The sequence below is a fragment of the Mercenaria mercenaria genome, chromosome 12 (assembly GCF_021730395.1).
Source record: "Mercenaria mercenaria strain notata chromosome 12, MADL_Memer_1, whole genome shotgun sequence".
Lineage (NCBI taxonomy): Eukaryota > Metazoa > Mollusca > Bivalvia > Venerida > Veneridae > Mercenaria > Mercenaria mercenaria.
This window is the reverse complement of record NC_069372.1, coordinates 2,332,560-2,355,375: the sequence shown is the minus strand read 5'-3', so window position 1 is coordinate 2,355,375 and position 22,816 is coordinate 2,332,560. Positions and strand designations below refer to the sequence as shown.

The 22,816-nt window shown below is 35.2% G+C and overlaps 2 protein-coding genes across 3 annotated transcripts in view; both read right to left on the bottom strand.

Annotated features, from left to right (window-relative positions):
• LOC123533827 (sodium- and chloride-dependent glycine transporter 2-like) overlaps positions 1 to 5,171 on the bottom strand; it is a 40,608-nt gene extending 35,437 nt beyond the window's left edge. Inside the window, exon 1 of one of the 2 annotated variants that reach the window (XM_053518975.1) lies at positions 4,970 to 5,171. The gene's annotated coding sequence lies outside the window, so the exon portion shown is untranslated. Of the gene's footprint in view, positions 1 to 4,887 lie in introns of both variants that reach the window. The other variant, XM_045315738.2, reaches the window with a different exon arrangement.
• A 1,464-nt stretch (positions 5,172 to 6,635) lies between these two features.
• Positions 6,636 to 22,816, bottom strand: part of LOC123535245 (sodium-dependent proline transporter-like) — a 30,863-nt gene continuing 14,682 nt past the window's right edge. Inside the window, exons 4-13 of the mRNA XM_045317832.2 lie at positions 20,426 to 20,558; positions 19,558 to 19,692; positions 17,805 to 17,908; positions 17,024 to 17,148; positions 15,093 to 15,205; positions 14,128 to 14,259; positions 11,862 to 11,961; positions 10,931 to 11,031; positions 9,419 to 9,586; positions 6,636 to 8,083 (exon numbers count right to left, since the gene is read on the bottom strand). Of these exons, the coding sequence (XP_045173767.2) occupies positions 7,883 to 8,083; positions 9,419 to 9,586; positions 10,931 to 11,031; positions 11,862 to 11,961; positions 14,128 to 14,259; positions 15,093 to 15,205; positions 17,024 to 17,148; positions 17,805 to 17,908; positions 19,558 to 19,692; positions 20,426 to 20,558 (1,312 nt within the window). The 3' untranslated portion in view covers positions 6,636 to 7,882. The remainder of the gene's footprint in view (positions 8,084 to 9,418; positions 9,587 to 10,930; positions 11,032 to 11,861; positions 11,962 to 14,127; positions 14,260 to 15,092; positions 15,206 to 17,023; positions 17,149 to 17,804; positions 17,909 to 19,557; positions 19,693 to 20,425; positions 20,559 to 22,816) is intronic.

Sequence of the window (22,816 nt, the reverse complement as noted above, 5' to 3'; positions counted from 1 at the left end):
ATGTGAAGTTTGAGAATGATAGGGATAGCAGTTAAAATGATAATAAAATTGTGAAGCTTCAAAAAAAAAACGTTTGCCGACGCTATTATAATATTTGCCCCCAGTGACATTGACCTTTAAGATATTAGACCCTAAATTACCAGATATCCAATCCTTTCCTTTATCCTTCTATACGTGAAGTTTGATGATAATAGGGGCACATATAGTGAAATTGATAAGGCAGCAATAAAACTTGTATGCAACGGCGACACAGACAGCGGCCCCGATGCCGAAGCCAACGATTGGGCGAGTACAAAGCAATCCTTATTATTCGAATAATCGAGATAAAAAGGACAAAGGGGACAAAATTGATGACCAGGTTATATAAACACTGCAAGCTTAAGTATGTGAAGCCAATGCAAACACATATTTATTATAAAACTGAACATCTAACGTGCGAAGTCTGAACTAAGCAATGAGAGCTCATTTATGCGAATAAAAAGGTTATTAATACATAATCAAGCTTCTCCAGTAAACTTTATCAAGGATGTCTTCTAGCGGAGCAAAGACTGTAGACATACATACGCTTAACCACGACCGCATTTCAACGTGTTTGGACCATGTATCCCCTTGCTATGGTCATTTAAGGCAGTTTTACTGTTAAAAATGCTTCGCATGTGTCATACTTATTATAATAAATGCTTTTTCTCCGTATATTGCTTCAATGTGCGCTTTAAGACTTGTCGTATAACCGAAACCTTTATTACATGTATTACGCGCAAAAGGTCTAGGCGTTTGTCTTTGCTCCTTAAATAACAAAGTTTTTCATAAAACTGGTGTCCACATATTTCACATGTGTAGTTTTGAATGCTCTGTTTAAACATATCTTTGCAGGGTAAATCTGTTGTTGAAGTGCTTGTTACAAAATTAACATAACATTTTTAAACCTTCATAAATTGACAATGCGTGATGTCTAAGGTCGTACATATCTGAAAATGATTTTTACATTTGCAACATTTGACAACTATTTTGCCATGAACACGTGAATGTCTGTATGAATATTCCCTATATACAGTTTGATATTTGCGCTTTACACTGATGAATACCTTTTTTTATCATATCTTGCCTAGTAAATGATTGAAAATTGTTAGTTGTGTTCAATGCGTACGCTTTCTTCCTCAAATGAAATCTCCGTCGTTGATACATAGTAACACAGTAAGTTAGAAACAGTAACTGCTTTCGTTTTCGATGATACGTTGTATTGCAACAATCGTGTAGAGTTTGCATCAAAATGAAATATGTATATTTATATGCTAAACGAGTGAATATGACAAGATTTTGTAGATACAAATGTAGATTCAGAAAGGCATTTACAAGTGGCAAGCTTTTACTGATTGTACATGTATGTATAATTTCTCATCAATGTGAAATCAATATACCTAGCCAAATTTTACTTTCGGTTTCAGTTTTAGCAGGTAATATAGAATATATTTTTTGCTAATACAGTTGTTGCAAATTGCATTATGAAATCTGTCTTTCCCGTAAAACATACTTTTCTTCACAAAACACGTAATTCAGTACACTTTCCTGGGTAAATCAGCTGTGGAGAGAGGTCACGTGATAAAATTGTCGGTGATAGTTTGCAACACGGCATCGTTGAGACTTGGGTTACGTTGGAATGTACTTCTCCCGGAGCGTGTATGTTCATTAAGGAAATTATTAAAGTATTTGAGTGATGTTATCAATATAGTGTTAAATGAAAGCTGTGATATATAAATACTTTTTGTCAGGCATTACTGTCATTAATATGAAGTGTATTTCTTGTTGCTGTTTTTTTTTTTTTTTTTTTTTTGGTCATATATTCTCTATTGCAAGGACCATCTCCCTTTGTTTAACAATGTGTACTTGCATGCAAAACTTTAACCAAGGTGTGACGCCGACGCCAGGGTGAGTAGAATAAAAATGGAAATCTAACTTCTGGCAGAGTTTTCTTTGATTTTGTAATTTATTTGATTTTCGTTCTATTTGATTGTTCATTTTGTAATATACCTGAACATGTGAAATATTAAAATCATACAGCATCTATGCTTAAGGATTTTATAAAGGTAAATTTCTATAATACGATTATAATACTCATATAAAGAAATTGATAAAATATTGGTTGAGAAAGTTGTCAGTTTCATGTTCACGCCTTAAAGCTTTTGAATAGGACATTTTGACTGCACGCATAATAATTATATCATAATAATTATTTTATGTTATTTTCAGATATTATCATCTCATTCATTATACATTCAATCAGGGCTGTTATATTTCGATCTTCTCAGATCGTTCAGCGTGTTACTGGTACTGTTTAGTTTCTCAGCTTGAACATTTCGGCCTGGGTGGTTCCAATATTCCACTTTCATAGCTTTGGGTATTGTATAATCACCCCTTGGATATGGTGCCTGCTTTTTAATTTTGTCTTTGGCAGTTCATGTGATATGCAGGTGACAGGACCCAGCCTTGTCTCAATCCGCATGAGCCATAGAACCAGACAGATTATTGCCCCTGCCCCAAAGGCCAAGGTCACACTTACAGGTCAAAGACAAAAGTTGGGGGGGGGGGGGGGTTGGTCTAGTTAGTGGATCTTCAAGTATCTTAACACAGACAGTCGCCATAAAAAATTCTTCATGTAAGACTCAGACCTATAACTTGTAGTTTTGTCTGGTCTGTAACTTTTTATGGATGTGTGTATATTAAAATCACTTGGCATAAATATTCACCATTACAAGACATTGCACCATGTGCAAAGGTCAAGGTCACAGGCACCGAAGTTATGTTTCTTTATTTTGTTTGCACATGAACTTACTTCCCTTTTATATGATAAAGTACAATACATGTGTTTTTATGTCAGTTTACCTACAAATCTAAAAATGAAATTATGTTAAAAGTAAAACGTTTGGTATTGATCTTTACAATACAGATAATTGAGCCGCGCCATGAGAAGGCCAACATAGTGCATTTGCGACCAGCATGGATCCAAACCAGCCTGCGCATCCGCGCAGTCTGTTCAGGATCCGTGCTGTTCGCTTTCAAAGCATATTGCAATTAGAGAAACAGTTAGCGAACAGTGTAGATCTTGGTCTGGATCCATGCTGGTCGTAAATGCACTATGTTGGATTTCTCATGGTGCGGCTCATATATTCATTTGAAAGAATTCACCACGTATAGTCAAACTAAATAACGTTTTCTTGAATTAAAAGATATTTAGTTACGACTTACACGCATTGTTAGTATATTGCCTTATTATGTAGAAGATTTTGTATTGGCATGCAATATGTTTTTTTGTAAAAAATGTCCCTAGGCGAAGGACGTCGGTAACTCTGTTGTAACTCTGTTTTTCTTGTGCTTACCAACTAAAACAACGAATGCATAGATAATGCTAATGTTTCATTTACATCTCAGTATTGAGGTTTGGTACCTTTATAAGCAGACAATAAACTAAAACAATAGCAATTCATGCGTGACTTCGGTGAGCTCAACAAAGCAACTTCAAGCACAAATATTTATGTGGAATGTAATGTAAAGTAAGTTACACACTACAATATCCATCCCAGATACTTACAAAAACAATGCATTTGCAGAATCCAGAAATAAAAATAATTCTGACAGCTCGTGAAAACTAATGTCAAATTTTGACAGGTGTTTACAAGTTTACAAGTTTATTATATTTCATTCCATTAGGCTAAGAAGCCCATGAGGAAAAACATTGCATGGTAGTTATATGACGAACAGTGATATTAACAAATAATATTTGAAACTTAACGACAAATGTTCTAAATGGCCGGAGAAGATTACATGTAATTTTCCTAATATGCAATTCTAATAGCAGACGTGGTATCTACATAGACACATTATATAAATATCATATGGCAGCGTATGTGACATTGATATTGTCAACCCGAGGGCAGAATGTCACCCGAGGCGAAAGCCGAGTGGTGACATTCTGTTTCGAGGGTTGATAATATCAATGTCACACACGCTGCCATATGGTATTTATTTTATTATACTGAACAAAACTAAGCACATAAAAAAGTTTTTAAAATGTTTTTAATTCATTTAATTCAACAGTTTCATCTTTAGCGCGGTAATCAGCTGTGTTCACATTTAATAGTGATGTCATTACAATGTGTACAAGGGAGGCAATTATATGGCTAAAAGCTGAAGCAGTTATTTGCCCTTATATGACATTCAAAATATCAGCGCGGTCACATGACCTGACAGTCACTTTCGCTTGGTCACGTGTCAAAAAGGTTGAAAATGTTTTTGATAGTCAAAATATTTTTTTTTCGGGTAATGGGATTTTACCATTGTAGACAAAAGTGAGGTATAATAAAATTATATGTAACCATACTACAAGAAACATTCTGCCAGGTTCATAAACAATGTCATACCAAGAGAAATATATACATATACATATAAATAAATATATATACCTCAAAAACAAGATCACCGTAAACCTTTCACGAAAGCAAAAAGAAAGGTCCAGATGATAATAACTTTACTGTATAAAATATTCCAATAAGTGTTAACCTTTTCCCCAAAAACGAATAAAGGTTAACATTTTGGAAATATTATATTGATTTAAACATTGACATTTTCAAAATTTGTTTATTTTTGTGTTATATTAAATATATATTGGCTTAACTACAAATCGAAGTAATGATAAAAGTAAATGATGATTTTAGTACCTTGGATTCTTTTCTAAACAAATAGTCATTTCTTATGGCAAAAGCATTGTGTATGATGACTCATGACCTAATTAATTTTTTTTCTATTATTTCTAACTTCCAGTTTGATTTTCTTAAAAATGGGTATTGTAGCTTACAACTCATGAATAAAAACAATAAAAGAATATATTGTTACCTCGCTGTCGTTTTGTCTATCCAAGTCACGTACGAATTCCTATTGTTTCAGTCGTCAATTGTCACTAATTAGGGAAACTCACAGTGTTGCAATCATACAAAACGCATCCCTTATTTTCACATAGATATTGAGGATTTATCTAATGAGCACATGTATTGGAAATACAATTTTAATACCGACTGTGTATTGCAATAATGCTAAACTTTCTCAGCCGTGACGTGTCCTTAACCAGTTTTACTTCAAGCATAGATACTACACGTAAATACGTGTTCATAATCCTATTTACCAATCGGCATGATTATTGCTTAATATTACTGTATAATGAACTGGAATCTGTTTTCAACTTATGGAGAGCGTCTTGAACGTTAATAATAATAATAATAATAATAATGATAATAAATTGATTTAAAGAGAATGAATTATTTCGCTATAGCCAATCTATCATATGGTCCATATTATCCTTATGGTACTTTAACATAATAATGTAAAAAAACTATGCATAGAAGTAAATAACATAGACAGTGAAGTGAAACAGATTAATAAGTTTTAGATTAAATATAAAATAGTAAATTTTGTGATTTTATCATTTGAGCTGCACCATGAGAAAACCAAATAGTGCGTCCGCGACCAGCATGGATTCAGACCAGCATGCGCATCCGCGCACTCTGGTCAGGATCCCAACTGTTCGCTAACGGTTTCTCTAATTGCAATAGGGTTTGAAAGCGAGCAGTATTGGTCTGGATCCATGCAGGTCGCAAATGCAATATGTTGATTTTCTCATGGTGCGGCTCATTTGTAATTATTATTTGCGTTAGTGGTCATGTAAGTGGCGATGGTTTCATATGGAAAAAAACAATATTTAGATAGAAGATGTATCACGAAAATTACACCGAGTAGCTTAAATAAATCCCAGTACCTGTTGAATATTAAATGTTTAAATTTTATTGCAAAGTCAGTTTTTGATCAAACGAGATATCATTATGTAAATCTGAAAGAAGACTTTTGTGAAGAAATAGCCCATAATCTTATTGACGTAGTCAGTCACCAGTGACATATAATGATCTGTCGAACTTCTCACGTCTTTATGGTATTGTAAACAATAAAAGGAGGCCAGGCTTGTAGGTCTCATAAGCGGTCAATTAAGTAGTATTTATTGACCTCTTCTAAACAATGGAGCCGGTAGGTAATTTTTGAAATTTGTGCAGCACAACCCTTTTTTGTAAGCTAATTATTTCTATGCCAAGGGCTGTAATTTTGGGCTAGCAAGCAAACCCTTAAGTGCATAACTTCAAACGTATGTCCATTATTATACATGAATCATACGATTGATTGCAAAGCTTTTCATACTGGACAACTTGTTTTGATGTTGTATCCAGGCACTTGCTCTCAGTATTTACTATACAGTCAAATATAGGTGCTGCATTTGATGCACCTAGTTAAAGTGATATTACGAGATATATCCATGTATCGAATATCAAAGAGCTGTTAATGTAAGAAAGTCATTAAGTTTTATGGTAGCATAACGTCCTTTTAACAACTGAGCCGCACCATGAAAAAACCAACATAGTGCATTTGCGACCAGCATGGATCCAGACCAGCCAGCGCATCCTGGTCAGGATCCATGCTGTTCGCTAACGGTTTTCTCTAATTGCAATAGGCTTTGAAAGCGAAAAGCATGGATCGTGGCCAGACTGCGCGGATGCGCAGGCTGGTCTGGATCCATGCTGGTCGCAAATACACTATGTTGGTTTTCTCATTGTGCGACTCAATTACACTTTTTCACATGCAGTAAAACCTGTCTTAATTAAGCTATTAAGCCATGGAAGCAATTCAATATGAAACTGTACTGCCCCTACTTAATGTTTCATTTTGACAATTAAATGATTGATTAATGATTTTTATGTAACATACTAGGTCTATGAAAATTAATTCTTTATAACGTATCGAGGTACTGTGCGTAAAGATTGTAAATGAGATATTATTTCTATATCAAATTTTTGTGCCACTTTATTACGGTCGCACAAAGGTGACATGTTAACTTTTTTATCATTTGCAAAAATAATGCGAAACCAAACAAAATTGAAGAAAATTGTAAGTTTTTAAATTGCCACTTTGTGAGATTAATTCATGTTGTACAAAATGATCGTCATGGTCGAGATCTCCCTAGAGTATTTTGCCACTAAGAGCGTTCTTAAGCGGTGCCCCGGTGTGTTTCCTTGTTCTTTTTTTTTCTCCTTGTTCTCTTATCTTTTCTACATTGCATATGCATTTTCAAGTAAATGGTAATCATTTAGATATGCATACATACACTACTGTAGGGTGTCGATCGTTTTGGGAAGCCTGCTTTCTGCTATCGTGGCTATTCTTATTGAATCTGCGTCCTTGTTTTTATAATTATATCTGTATGAATATATCTATATAAAATGTACTTCTATGTCAGAGCATGCATGAATACGTGAATAATTAGACAGTTGTCATGCTTTTTTAAAACTGCTTTACTTAAGAAACCATTCAGGAATATGTATTAATTCTTATTTACATTTCTCATTTACGGAGGATATCTGTATTAAATACCACAAGATAGTTTAAAATTCGCTTTTTTCATTTAAATGCAACTTGTACCAACACATGATTATTTAGGCTCGTGTGTTAATGAAAATAAATAAAAAGCTGATATTGCTGTACCACAATTAATAAAATCTGTGAAAAGATCCACTGGAAGCATTGAACGTAATCGAGCAGCTGAGTCTGTTCATGAGATGTAATGAAAAGTGCAACTCCACGCACGCCCCATGTTACCGACCAAAGAGAAATTCATTTATTGTAAAAATGAATGTACTCCATGATCCCAAATCGAGGGTTCAACGCAATAAGGGCGTATCTGGATATAATTTTTATATGTAGATACGCCCTTATTGCGTTGAACCCTCGAAATGCCAAGAAAATATAACAACACTGAATCCTTAACCATTTCTCTTGTTCTTAAATGAACAGATTATTTTTTCAACCACTCCAGTTCCTGAGTAGACACTCGGTGCATAGCGGACGATGAAGGGTAACTTCCAAACATGTTAAAGTAAAATAAATCTTTGAATGTTCTGCTGTTGTATTTTGATTTCTTTTCTTGATATTCTGCCATTTTTTCCTCGTCATTAGGGCCCCAGGATTCCGTTGGTTCAGTCAGATATTTTATTTTCTGAAATGAGATTTTCAATAGAAGTACAGGAATTATACAACTGACAACCTTGTAAAAACTACAAGAAACGCTAACAAAAAAAATCCAGATTTTATAGCGAAGGAAGATCCCATGTGCTCATTTGGACAAAATTTATTTCAGGTTCAAAAATGCACGCGGACAAAGCAACTGACTTTTCACAAGCAAAATGGTTGTTACAAAGAATGGCTATTTGATGAATATACGTAGATGACTGGCATAACGCAAATATATATCAGGAAACTTAATCGATTCTTGACAGTTATTTATATAAATACTGAATGCATTACGAGTATAACTAAAACACGTGTTATGAGTGCAACTAAAACCACAGACACTTGGGGTTCGGACCTGGTTAAGTTTAGCCAATATATTTTAGCATTTTAGAAAAATCTACCATGTATTGAGCATAGGTGACGATCATAAAAGCATTCTGTAACATTTCAGCGTGTTTTTAAGGCTTAGAATTAGACTTTGAGAAACAGAAATCAAACAACACCAAATCATGGAAAGAAAGAGTTGTTTGACATGAAAATTGAACAACATGTAAAACATGTATATTACTTTACGAAACAAGTGTCGGTATACTGATATAAACATTGAATTCCGGAAAAGGCCTGCCTAAAGGGGCCCCACTTCCGGACAGTCAAACGCCTTTAAAAACTCACCATTTTCAAAGAACTGTTACACATGCTCGTTTTGATGCATTTGCAATAGCGTGCGAGTGGTGAAATTTCATATAACAAGGTGGAACACAGTTTTCAGCAATTGTTTATCTTTATTTCTTTACAAATGGCATTCATTTTCAAAGGGAGACAACAGTTTCCGAATATTTCAAGTACAAATGGAATTTATTTTCAAAGGGAGATAACTTTTTCCGAATATTTTAAGTATCAGTCGAGAAAAAGTCATCTCCCTTTGAAAATGAATTGCATTTGGAAAGAAATAAAGAAAACAATTGCTTAAAACTGTGTTCCACTTTGTTATGTGAAATTTCACTGCTCGCACGCTATTGCAAATGCATCAAAACGAACATATGTAACAGTTCTTTGAAAATGGTAAAATACTTTTTTTTAAAAACACGCTGAAATGTTACAAAATGCGTTTTATGATCGTCACCTATGCTCAATACATGGTAAAATGCTAAAAAGTATTGGCTAAACTTAACCAGGGGCGGAGGAGAATGGGGTATGTGGGGGTCCGAACCCCAAGTGTCTGTGACTAAAAACGTGTTATTGGAAATTTAGATAATGAGTCCGGTAAACAGGTGGTATCCTTAGTTGCGGCAACTCGCACTTGTAAGACATTATGAAATACCTTAATGAAAGGTCCTTCGGCTTGCCTAACACTGTAAACAGCTTGTCCTACGATAGGCATCATAATTATAGCAACCAGCAGCCAGCCCAGGATCCTTGCTAATGTAGGATAGGAGTATGAGCCGTACCTAGGCGGTACATATTCAACCAAACTTGTGAAGAATATTACCTGAATATGATAGAAAAATGCTTAGTTAGCAAAATTGTGCATCAGATTGAGATAACATAATCATTTTTATGCATACTGGAGTTTCTCTAATGCTCTTGCAAAATCATTGAGTACATGCGTATACAAGTCTTTAGGGTTTGCCTCTTATGTATGTTTACATTTACATGAGGATTTTGTGTTGTACATATCATGCCTGTTTTGTTACCAATGTGTGTTCACATGGCGGAGATAACTTTTATTTACCCTGCTCTTTGACTTTTGAACCTAGCAGCGGCTAAGAGTGAGGTTATGTGTGCACCATTAGCCGGTGATGTTTCAAATGCCACTGACGGTTCCAGGGTGATGTCCCACTGAGTTTCTTACTTAAGTGGTTTATTGTAGGGGCCTCCGTAGCCAAGTGGTTAATGTCTCACACTTCAAATCACTTGCCCCTCATCGATGTGGGTTCTAGCCTCACTCAGGGCGTTGAATTCTTCATGAGAGGAAGCCATCTAGCTGGGTAAAGCCATTATTTTATCTGGGGACCCTACACCGCTTTTCATGGAAATGCACTCTGTACATCATTGAAGGTTCCATGTACACCGCCGTATGAATACATCTAAGGATGTCTCTAAATTATAGTCTAGTACCTATAACATGTAAATGTTGAGTTCTGCTCCACCCGGAGCTAGAGGGCATGGATGGTTGCTTGCATTTCCACTACTGTCTACGAATACGTTCAATTAAACCGAGTCTGCAACATTTTCGTTTATGTCATGTTTGGCGATCAGTGGTTTTCCACCTGTTTTATTTTACGGAAGGTCGGTGATTCTACCCAGGTGCCCGCTCGTGATGAAATAATGCACGGAGGGGCACCTTGGGTCTTCCTCCACCATCAAAGCTGGAAAGTCGCCGTATGACCTATAATTGTGTCGGTGCGATGTTAAACCAAACAATATAAATAAATAAAAAATAAAGAAAGAAAGAAATTTAATAGTTTGTTATTTCCTTGTTGTCTGATTTGTTTTACTTTGTCTATGTAATATTGTGTAAATGTAAATCATTTACACATCAATAGTTACACTGCTTTCGGGAAGGCTGCGTTATTGGGAACGTGTCTTTTCCTAAGTGACCGTTATTCTCGTTTTCAATACGGTCACACATGGTGTAATTCTAAATGGACATCCAGAATAAAGTGAAAAGAGTTGCTGATATTGTTGGAAACCTTTACACATGAAAACACACAAGTATTATTGTTTGAAGATAACACACAAACAATAAAAGTAAAATAAAAAAAGTCTAAATCGTCCAATCTTTTTATTTTGATCTATTTATGATATATGAGTATAACATAACGTTACATACGGTAATAACGGCTGGAGATACAACGGCAAGTGCAATACGTAAAATGGCGGGAATTCTTCGTCCTATCATCATGTTCACGTCTTCATTGAGTCGATCCAGACCTGGAGGAAAAAGACCAGCAGACACAAAATGGTGCTATGCATAGCTTTATTATAATACAGAGAGAGGGTAGCAGCCATTGTAATGTGTCTTCATGTCCTAATAAAAAGACTTTAACTGAGGATTATTCTAAAACTGTCAAACATTTGCTTATTAATTCAGTACTGTCGTAGAATATATATTTAATAAAAACTACAATGTAGATAAAAATCTGGATACGACAATACATATACAGGAAGTTAATTTTGATAAATTAAAATTAAGCACCGACTTCTTTTAAAAGTAAACTAACTTTAAAAGGTTACAATATTTGAGGTAGTGGACCAGTGATGCCAATCGGCAATTTCCGTGCAATTTCGTGTTATTTCGGCGTTATTCGGCCGTAAATGTAGCTCATACGAATTCTGCTTTCCGTAACAACCGGAGAATACCGAAATCACATACGGAGAAAACGTAGTCTAACGGAAATTAGCGAATGTAATTATGGATCCATCACCTTAAAATGCAAAACTCATAACTTTGTGTTCTTTTGTAACATTATATTTAGGGTATTAACTCGATATAATTTTGAGAAAAACATATTACTGGTACAATACCGTGAGATATGACTGTTTTATAAACGTTTGAAACGCAAATAACTCTACAGCAAAAACTTTGTTGTCAACGTATAAGTTTGCATGAACTCTTGATATGTGCTACTAATATTTGTTCCTGTCTTTTTAAAAACATCGCGATTTCATTGTAGTTCTTTTCCCATTCAGATAAGTTAAGAAATTCATTGTAAAACACATATCACCACTTTTATAGAAGTACATAACTTCTGGCTTGTTACCATAGATCCAGGCGACAACCACCACCTCCACGACAGCAACAATAGGTCCGATCCACGCACCACTGTACCAGTCCGTCCACAGAAACTGGTACCCGCCACCCTAAAATGTAAATTAACCATACATGCTTTATGTGTAGGAAAAACACCAGTGTAAACTATTGACTTAACTTTTACAGCCTTAACCCAAAAGTTATACTGTTTGTATAGGTATATAAATGTAATAGGAGCGGAAAAATGTGCAGCCCGATACAGGACTCGAACCTGCGACCTTCTGCTTGCAAGTCACATGCTCTACCAACTGAGCTAATCGGACGATCGATATCATAGACTAATTATATACATTATATACACACTGCTACATTCCTCTCTCCTTTTTTTCAAAGACAAACTCAGATTCTTTTGACTAAGACAGCCATTGCTTCACCCTAGCTCTAGGATTCCAAGGCTAGTCACCACATTCACGGCACCAATGTAATAGGAGCGGAAAAATGTGCAGCCCGATACAGGACTCGAACCTGCGACCTTCTGTCTGCAAGTCAGATGCTCTACCAACTGAGCTAATCTGACAATCGATATCATAGACTAGTTATATACATTATATACACACTGCTACATAAACAAACTACATTACATAAAAAGATGAGCAGCAACATCAGCAATAATAGCAGCAATAGGTCTAACCCCTCCCTACTCTTCAAGTTCGTCTACATAAATTGGTACACACCACCCTTAAAGGTCCATTACTAAGGGAAAGTGAGTTGGCAATTTTTTTCATAGCCAGTGCATAGACTTCTGCAAGACACTAAATAATGAAGATTGGCAGGTCAAAATTTACAGAAGGTCTTTGGAACTCAAAGAATTGTATGTGTATTATGTTGAAATTCCAATGAATCGACAGAATGACCCCCCAGGTCTTTTTAACTTTCTTCATACTTCATAGAAAAATAATTGTACATATACTGCGATTTATTCCGAATTTCTACATACCAACTTTCATTTTCCAATAAAATGAAATAGTTTCTGTGCTTTTTAAAAGAAATTAAAATGTTCACTTTCCTTAGTATTGGACCTTTAACTGTCCACAGGAATAGGTTTCTTCCACACTTAAATGTAAAACACATCTAGTCGTCTTCAGAAATAGTTACCCACCACACTTAATTAAACGTAATATGAACGTGCAGATAACATCGCATATATAAAATCTAGATAAAACCGAGATAAAATCTACATAATTAAAGTTGATGTTTTATGTATATGATATTAATTCAGGCTTTCAAATTCAATCTACTTTTTTATCACTTTTCTATCGCTTGACTGACGTTTTCGTACCTGTTTTACAGACTAAACATGCATTTTTTTCACATATACAATTTGATATGAAAACAAGGACTCAGATCAGTAGTGGATCTTTTATTGTAAAACATTATTAGACAATAAACCAAACGCAACATAAACGCATGAAAATGTCTTTGCAGAAGGAAACATATTTAAAAGCCAGACGCAACGGCTGTTAGAACTGTCTGTCATGGAATCTTTAAAATTCATATCTCACACCAAGGCTAAAACACAAGTGAAACTTGTTATTAGATACATTGTTTATGTGATGTTGTACGAGATGGGAGAATACGTGTAGGCGGCCGGCCAGCTGAGTCGGTAGAGCAACGGGATGGTGTTCCGAGACCACAGGTTCGAAACCCGGTCTGGTTACACATTTTTCTTGCCCTGTGATATATGGCGCCCAAGTGGGTCCGTGACGAAATGACGCTGGTTAGTCTCCGACGCCTGTAATTGCTCAATTTATAAAGTACCCACAGAAATTATAGATGGTAGGGAAATATGGAACGGTATAGTCGATTCTTTAAATGTAGGGGATATCTGTAGGCGGCCTGTTAGAGTATCGGAACGAAGTTCCGAGGCCCCGGGTTCGAGTCCTGATCTGGCTGCACAGTTTTCCCACTCTTATATATAAATACAAAGTATACCGTTTATAAAATTTCGGAATACAGTGAAAACTGCATGTTAGTAAGTTTAAACCAAATATAACGTTTACTAGCTGGGTATATGTTATAACAAGAGGGCAACATTTTATCTAAAGTCTGGGTACGAGTTGCTAAGATAAGATAAAAAAGACTGAAAAAAACAAACTGTGGTTCTTTTGGTTTTCAGTGTAGACATGATTTTGATATCAAGGTGTCTCTGCTTTATTTCGAACAAAGAGGAATATTTATTCATGCATCTTGGCATTCATGTATGTAAATGAACTTACCCCCGTGCATGTAGGTAACGACAAGACATACAACGTTAATGAGACAACAAAAATAGCGATAAGCCGGGTACCAGGCTTCATCCGAGGATACAAGTCACCGATAAACTGCATGATCATCTCGAGTGGAATTAACTGCCAATGGATAAAATCAAAATTTACGTAATTTTCATATATTTTTATAAAAGCTATAAAAAGAAAGAAAGTTCAGAAATTTTTTGTCTATGGCTTAAAAGTACAAAATCCTGCTTTGGACTGTGACACTTTCAACTCAGTCAATAACTAAAGAGCTGGAAATAAATGTCACATTCGAAATCTTGTTAAAACTGAAGTTTTGTTAAAGAACGAAAGCAAAAGGCAATTAACCTGGAAGAGAGATAATTTAAAAAAGAAAACAATACAAAAAAGACATACTTATGGAAGAAGTAAATATGCAGATGTAAATGTTTTTTTTTTTATCACGGGGCAGACATTCGAGTGGCCACCCGGTAAGGTTCAAGTTTGAAATAATGATGATAGTTGCCTTTCAGTTCTCTCTCGATCTCATTAAAAGGCAATTATTGCATATACTAAAGTGCGATAGAAATCAACAACCTTTGATAAATTTGTGCAATCCTTTCCACAGGCAACATTCGCGTTGTTTGAGTTAATGTTAAAGGTTTAACCTTTAGTCTGCTGGCATCAAGTGATTCTGCCTTTGCGACCAGTGCAGGTCATGGTCTGCACTGTTCGCTATTCTCAGTAAATTTTCATTGAACACCCCTTCAAATGATAAATGGTACTGCCCAAATTCAATGATAGACCAGTTCATTTTAGAAATTTAGCAGGATAAAGGTTTAAACCTTAAAAGGTTTGGTTGATATGAGGAGTTACCAGTCATGGGAAGGTAATTTCAATATCGGCCTATTCATATAAGCCTTACTCATAGACAATAATTGAATAATATCTTGAAAATTTCGTGCAGCTACCTGCGATTCCACTCCAGTGAGATACATCGAGATAAGGAACAATCCAGCCCAAAGTTGTGGTATAGGGAGAGACGACAAGGCTGTGATGTATGCCACAATTCCAGTAGACATTCCTGTGATGAACACGTGCATGATTACAATGGAGGTCTGCTAAACGAAATTTTTGAGCCGCGCCATGAGAAAACGAACATAGTGGCTTTGCGACTAGCATGGATCCAGACCAGCCTGCGCATCCGCGCAGTCTAGTCAGGATCCATGCTGTTCGCTAATGGTTTCTCTAATTGCAATAGGGTTTGAAAGCGAACAGCATGGATCCTGACCAGACTGCGCGGATGCGCAGGCTGGTCTGGATCCATGCTGGTCGCAAAGCCACTATGTTCGTTTTCTCATGGCGCGACTCAAATGAGACCACTACGCTTTAAAAATAACGGCCTCGTCATTGAGAAGACTCTCAATTTTGTTGGCATATTTCAATGCATTTAAAGTTGTAACAAACGGAAAAATACGAATATTTAATAGGAGTTAAACCTTTGTATATGAAATTTTCTAAAAGACACGAAATTTTTGTACATTGATTTTGTTAAAATACCTACGGAAGATAACTCTCCTACCTATATATGTTGTACAAAATATATTAAATCAATTTTCACACAAATTTTATATGACTGAAACAGTATGTTGAAAAGTACTAAACATTTGGCTGCAATTTTATGAAAAGTAATAGACATAAAGCATTAATTTTGGATATGTCTACATTGTACTAGACTTACAAAGTCTGTTGAGATCAAATAGTCTGTAATAATATTAATTTCTTTATTCTGACACTAAATTATTTTCTCAGAAAAACATTTTCTCTCTAGGCTCATTGTAAATTTTTTTAGAAAGTGGTATCAGAGAGGATTGATTTTATGGCCAGGTGCTTTACATTCAATGACTCTAACGACTGATGCCAGTCTAACATTGTACTAGTAAGCAGTCATTGTATGATGATGAAGTAAATATCAAATTTTATGGACCTGACTTAAATGATATTCCCCGACGTATAAGATCACTTAGATCAGATTCATGACCTAGGATATTCACCGATATTATCATACTGTAAGTTTTTTTTTTACGACTACAGTGAAATAAGACTGCATCATGGTTAGTATCTCACAGAAAAATTAATGTAAGATTGTTCATAAGGAAAATTTACAGACAATTAATTCTCTTCTACTACAGCGCTCACATTGTACTGGAAATGCAAAATAAAAAATATTGTTAAACAGCTATAGAAGCTTACAGATGTCTTTTATCCCAGTACATGCTAGGACTGGGACGATTACTCGGTTAATCGGATCCGATTCGATTACTAGGTGAAACCGGTTTCAATTTTGCAAAACCGCTAATCGCTCTCAAAAAATAAACATCACGAGTCGTACTTTATTCTTTATACATTTCTTTGACCAGCACATAGACCCGCAGTATATTTCCGCTAAAACATATCAGCTGAACAGAATCATTAGTCTTGAATTTGCATGTCGTGATTATTTGAAATAAAATACACCAAAATATGACTTATCAATTGTCACACTGCTTGCAAACGATTAAGTCGGTAAGTTTCAAATGAATTAGCTGCTGGAAGTACCTTGATACGGTCGTCAGGAAAGAAAACAGCATTTTCAATATGGCGGCCGATTAACCGGTTCGATTCGATTTCAAACAAAGGATTAACCGGTTTCAAAATTTTGAAATCGCCCCAGCCCTAATACATGGCATTATATGCAAATGAGACTTCCATAAGAAATAAACCTATATTTAGATTAGCACGTGGGTTTGTATAAGAATATCTCTTTTTGCGGCGAACATCACTTTCTATGAACCTCTTTGTGAACAGTTATCGACCAATGAGATGAGCGCAATTTACGAGGATATATTATGACGTAACTTACCTGCATTAACAACCTCTCTTATGTCGACGTCATAGGAATCCGCCATGTTTCCGAGTATAGAAAAACAAACAAGTCCACTGAAAATAGCTGCAAGTGCATCAATAGCTGGGAGAACGATGGATGTCCTGTGTGTAAAGTTGTTAGAATTGAATTTTGTTTTCGTTTTGACAAGTTATACAACTGAGTAAGAACTGGAATGCAAGACACATCTAGCCTTCAAAGTGAGTATTCTGGGCTTTCCTTATGGGTGAAATGTATGCTAGATAATGTAATAATTTTATTTTGTTTGGTGACGAGCTTCTTACAAAACTCTGCGTATTATTTTTTTTCTTGTGTCTTTCAATAGCAAGTACAATGTTAAGTTAGATTAATACGATTGTGGACTAGCTGAATGGGGCTGGATACTGTGGTTGTCATTCTTTCCTTGGTAGAACAACTAGACGGTGAGGATCTCCATAGATACAGTGGCAAAGAGTATGGTATGTATATATAACTGTTGCAACAAAGAATGATGCCCAAAGTAAGTCTTTGTATATAGACAAATTCAAACAGACTTTCTTATAATGAATGTTTACCATGTGACCATTTTCCTGGTCACTTTTGACACCACTTGCTGCATGTATTTAACAAGCGGTCAAATGTTGTATACTACGGTGGCTGATTATTGCCATTTCGTTCTGGTGTGTTGGTACTTTTCAAACGCTCCAACATGCCAGAACGAACTGGCAGATATCAGCCACTACACGTATCCTGTTCGGAAATTGCATCTTTTTATTTATACCTGAGACAGTTATCTTTGAAATCTGCATGTGACGCCATCAGTATTATTCCTCCCCATCCAAAACTTAAAGAATAAAACGCCATCAGAGCTGCCTCTATCCATACCTAAAATCAGAAGAAAAATCCATTATTTTGCACGTGTAATTATGAAATAATGTATAGAAAAAACGTGTTTTAACGTTATTAATATACGAAAAGATGTTATACGTCGGCGGAATAATTTCACAAGGGTGTACCGATTTTTCTATAAATTATTTCGATTCTAATATGCCCTTTATCTAAGACAGTAGAAAAAATACAGTAGGGCTTTTTCTTGGTCGCAACAAAAACATTGACATCATCGCACGTTAACGTGCCGTCATTTAAGCGTAAGCGTGTTTTGACAGAAACAAGCATATTAGAATAAGGTTTATTTATACGTTATTGATATGAACTGGAGGAAATTGCAAGAAACAGAAGATTCCGCAGTTCAGGTTCTTCATCAATTTATAAATGGTCTTTATATTTTTCATGTACACAAGTTCATATCTTGTTCACATCTTACAGTTTTAGAAATTTCAAAAACTAAATAATTGATAGTTATTATTGTGTGATATTGCATCATCTTCAATAGGTAGAAAGTTTGCCGCCAATTTTATAAGAAATTTTGAGGCTATATTTATACATTAAAGGCCGAAAAAAATCAAAATTTGAATCTGATTAGGTCACTTATTTCACATGATGAATCGCGTATAATGTTGCTTACGCTTCTCTAAGTAACGTCATAGCGGAAAACTGTGTATATCTAGCGCATGCCGTAGCTCTCAGTAACGTCATAGCTGATAAGCGTTCATCTAGCGCTTACCTTATAGGTCTTAGTAACATCATAGCGTATTAGCGTGTACCTGGCGCTTACCGTTCTCAGTAACGTCATAGCGTATTAGCGTGTACCTAGCGCTTACCGTTGTTCTCAGTAACGTCATAGCGAATTAGGGAACATCTAGTGCTTATACTAGCTCTGTTTAACGTCATAGCGTATTAGCGTATATCTAACACCCTCGGTCTTAGTAACGTGAAAGTGTATTATCGTAAAAGGAATTCAAACATTAATTTCTTATTTTCGTCTTGATTTTTTTCTTCATTTTATCACTTATATTAGCCTGTAATCTTTGAAAAATACTCTATACAATTTTAATAACTAAATTTAATATAGAACGATAAAAAACCGACTGATCAAAATATTGATAAAATATTTTGTGATGGAAGAAGTCTCTACACTGTCAATCTGACTAAAGTACATCTCCTATTACGCTACGCATAGGATCTGAAAACGACCTATTCATTGCCTCGTTCTGACGGCCCTTTCACTAGCCAATCAGAGCCTAGCTTACAACATCTTGCAAATCTACCTCTAGCATTGACTTTTGATATTTACAATTCTTATGTCGTAATGTATCAGATAGCCGGTTAGCTCAGTCGGTAGGCCACTTGCTTTGTAAGCGAGGGGTCCCGGGTTCGAGTCCTGGAATTACTGCATATTTTTCTTACTCTTTGACAATCGAACAAGTCGTCTGATTGGATAACATAAAAATGGCAATCATGGAAATCCAAAATATACAGAAGACGAATGTGAATAGGTCGTTCTCAGATCTTCGTTTAGAAGATCAAGTACTTTAGTCAGATTTCTACACTGTAAGAGAAGAAAAAATGTTAAGGAGATTACTTAGCTATCAGTTACGTCATAGTGGAGTATTTAGCGTATATCTAACACTTACCCTAGCTCTAAGTAACGTCTCGAAAGAAGGGTAGAAGAAATACTTGATGCCATCTGCAGCCCCGGGTAGCATCAAGGACCTGATGAAAATTGCGACCGTCATGATAAATGGCACAGGCGCCGTGACGTATATTACCTAGAATTGAAAAATGTAACGTAAATTACACAATAGTCCTTCCATCTATACAATCAGTATCTTACACTAATATCTTACAATAACGTTACAACATATGATTGAATAAACAATCTACGATGTTCTTTGGTATCAATATTGAATTCCATTCGATATTACCTTTATTTCTCGAATAATCTTTGAAAATTTTATTATTGAAAGTTTTAACATCATGGCCGACCGATTGATCGCAACTAAATAAAGAATAAATTTTCCGAACTCAACAGACAAAGCAGAGATGATATTACGGTCATCTAAGTAAATATAATTATGTCCTTTTGCGGTGTTACAATTTCAAATTAATTTAAAGATATTCAATGGTCATCTTTCACTAAAATATTCAACCTTTAGATATTTGCTTTAAATGTATAAAATCCCCATAAAATGTATTTAACTTTACTAAATATATGAATCAAGTTCGCATATAGAGCTACGATGCAATAACAGTTGATAGTTAAAAAAACAGCCAGTTTTTTTAGTGGTTTTACACATTTATGCTGTGTTTTTCTATACATGTACACAGTGTGTACTATTTTGAACATAATGCATAGTACTGTTATTATATATTACCTTGTTAATTCTATGTTTACATAATTACATAAACTACATGAAGTAATTGTTCATGTTCATAAATTTGAAAAATTGGATCTTATATACCTTTAATATTGCTGGTAAGTTAATATGTCTGAATTGTTACCTTTTCAATGGATTTGATGCTCTTAATACCGCTGAGACAAATTATGGTTCTGAGAATGAGCATCTGCAAGAAATAGTGCCAAATCACGGGAGATAAATCTGATATTCCTGAAGAGAGTTGTAGAACTTTGTATCTGTAAACAAAAATTGCGCTGGTTCACGGGAGATAAATAATGAATAACAGACGAGCTTTGTAGAATTTTGTAACAGTAAACAACAATTAATGTTATATCAGATAAACCGAAAGACAATAAAAAGGTTGTGGCAAATTGCATCTGAAGAGAACAAATAACCGATTACTAGAAGAGAGTTGTGGAACTTTATATTTGTCAATAAGCAGTAGCACAAAATCATAACAAGAAGAAAGCTTTGTTAACAAGAACAGTTGCCGAATCACGGGATGAACTACCCAAATTAACTGACCTCAATGCTATATAATCATTAGTTAAATATTTACAAATCGATGATTATCACCTTTGTATTGTATAACATTTTTAGAAAAAAAAAATCATTTAAACCAATCGTTTTGTCTCGTTGTAACGCTATCACTTCAAAAATGTCATGAAAAAATACACCTTTGAAATACGGTAATACCACGATTTTTTAAACCTAGGATACACATATGTAACAAATACTCATAACCAGCAAATACTGTGTAATCATTAATATTTGTGGGGGACTTATTTTCCTGGATTTCGTGGTTGAGTCAATCCATGAAATTAAATCCCAACGAACAAGAAAATTCCCATTCATTTTATGTTCATAAGTTGTAATCCACAAATTCATATCCCCACGAAATTTCCATTTTGACCAAAACCACGAAATTTCATGCCCACGAAATTAAATGATTTTACAGTATTTCATTACTAAGGTCGTCCACACATTTCCTTTATTGTCGTTTCGTGAATTTAGATTTTATATTTCAGCCTAAACATCTGTCACAAGACTTTTGCTTTTGTATCATTATTTACTTGATTGTTTAGATACATTTTACGGAACTTGTAAGTTTTGAAAATCAATGTTAACGGCAAGAACGATTGTGATATTACAAGAAAAGGCTTGCAACATGCAAACATGCAACATATGGCAAACAATAACTTTTAGTAACTATCTTAGTCTAGAAATTAATTATATGCTTACAACATTTTCCTTTAACTGCAATATTTAAAAGAGAATTCACCGTAAATTTACTTGAAGTCTGTTGAAATAGCTTCATCATTTTGTCTGTTTTGAAATTGTGCGTAATTTAAGTCAAAGGTTGTCTTCAGCCGACTGATCCATCTGATCACCTCAGTCTTTATGCTACGCAATAGTTTTAACCGGAGAGAATACCCGATGTTTCACGATTGCAGTCTGATCAGTTCATATGCATTTAAGAATATTTACTGCAAGGTGATTTGCATTCCGTTGTAACACGTATGCATACATGTGTACTTTATCTAGGAATTGAATGCTATTTTCTTTGCATTTATACGGGTATAAAAAACATTGGAACTTCTTGCAAATTCATGAATCGCGCTAGCGATTCTTGGATGATTAGCAAGAAACCTTCCACTGTAGTTTACCCATATAAACGCACAAAAAATAGCATTCATTTCATATATTTAGATTTCACGATAGCTTGCTTGAAACAGGAGTATCAGAAAATCAAAGTAAATGTCAAGATATCGATCTTTTTGTCATCTTATAACAGAACAGTCAAAAAGACCCGCCCACGTTCAACTATAAAATTCGCCTTCCGAATAAAATATAGTTCCTGGTTTTTATTTAAAATATTTTTAACTCCAGTGAAAATTTATACAGTCGTGTCGATTCAGTTGTGATCTTTGACGTCAGAAAAAATAGTTAAAGCTATAATTAAATGTTCTTTTTGAACGTTTTGGCGTCCAATCTTGTAAGCATTTTTGGAACGAGGCCATTTTGTTCATGAATTTTGTGAAGGATGCAATCTCGTGGAAAGGGCCGTCATTGATATTATTACTCCAATGTTGTTTATACGAAAATTTACGCATTTGTCTTTCCATATAAAATGTATAGTGAATGCAAATTTTGTATACAACAAATACGTTTGGAAAAGGAACTCGCGTTGCTTAATTTGTAAATAACAAATTTCGTCCTGAATAAATAGACAGCCTAGTCCAAGTCCTTCCAAATTGCCAGCCCCAACCCCTCTCCCCGACCCCGATTTGTAACGTTCATCAGCTTATATAGACCTTTCTTTACATTCCGAGCCTTTTGTGAATATTTTGTTCTAAACTAAAGGAGCATAGTTTTGGTTAGAAAAGTCACCAGATGCCACCCTTTCTATTTGTTTGCTCTAAAATTTCCACGGGGGAGGCTCCCCGTACCGGGCCCGCCGGAGGAGGTGATATCCCCGCACCCTCACACTCTC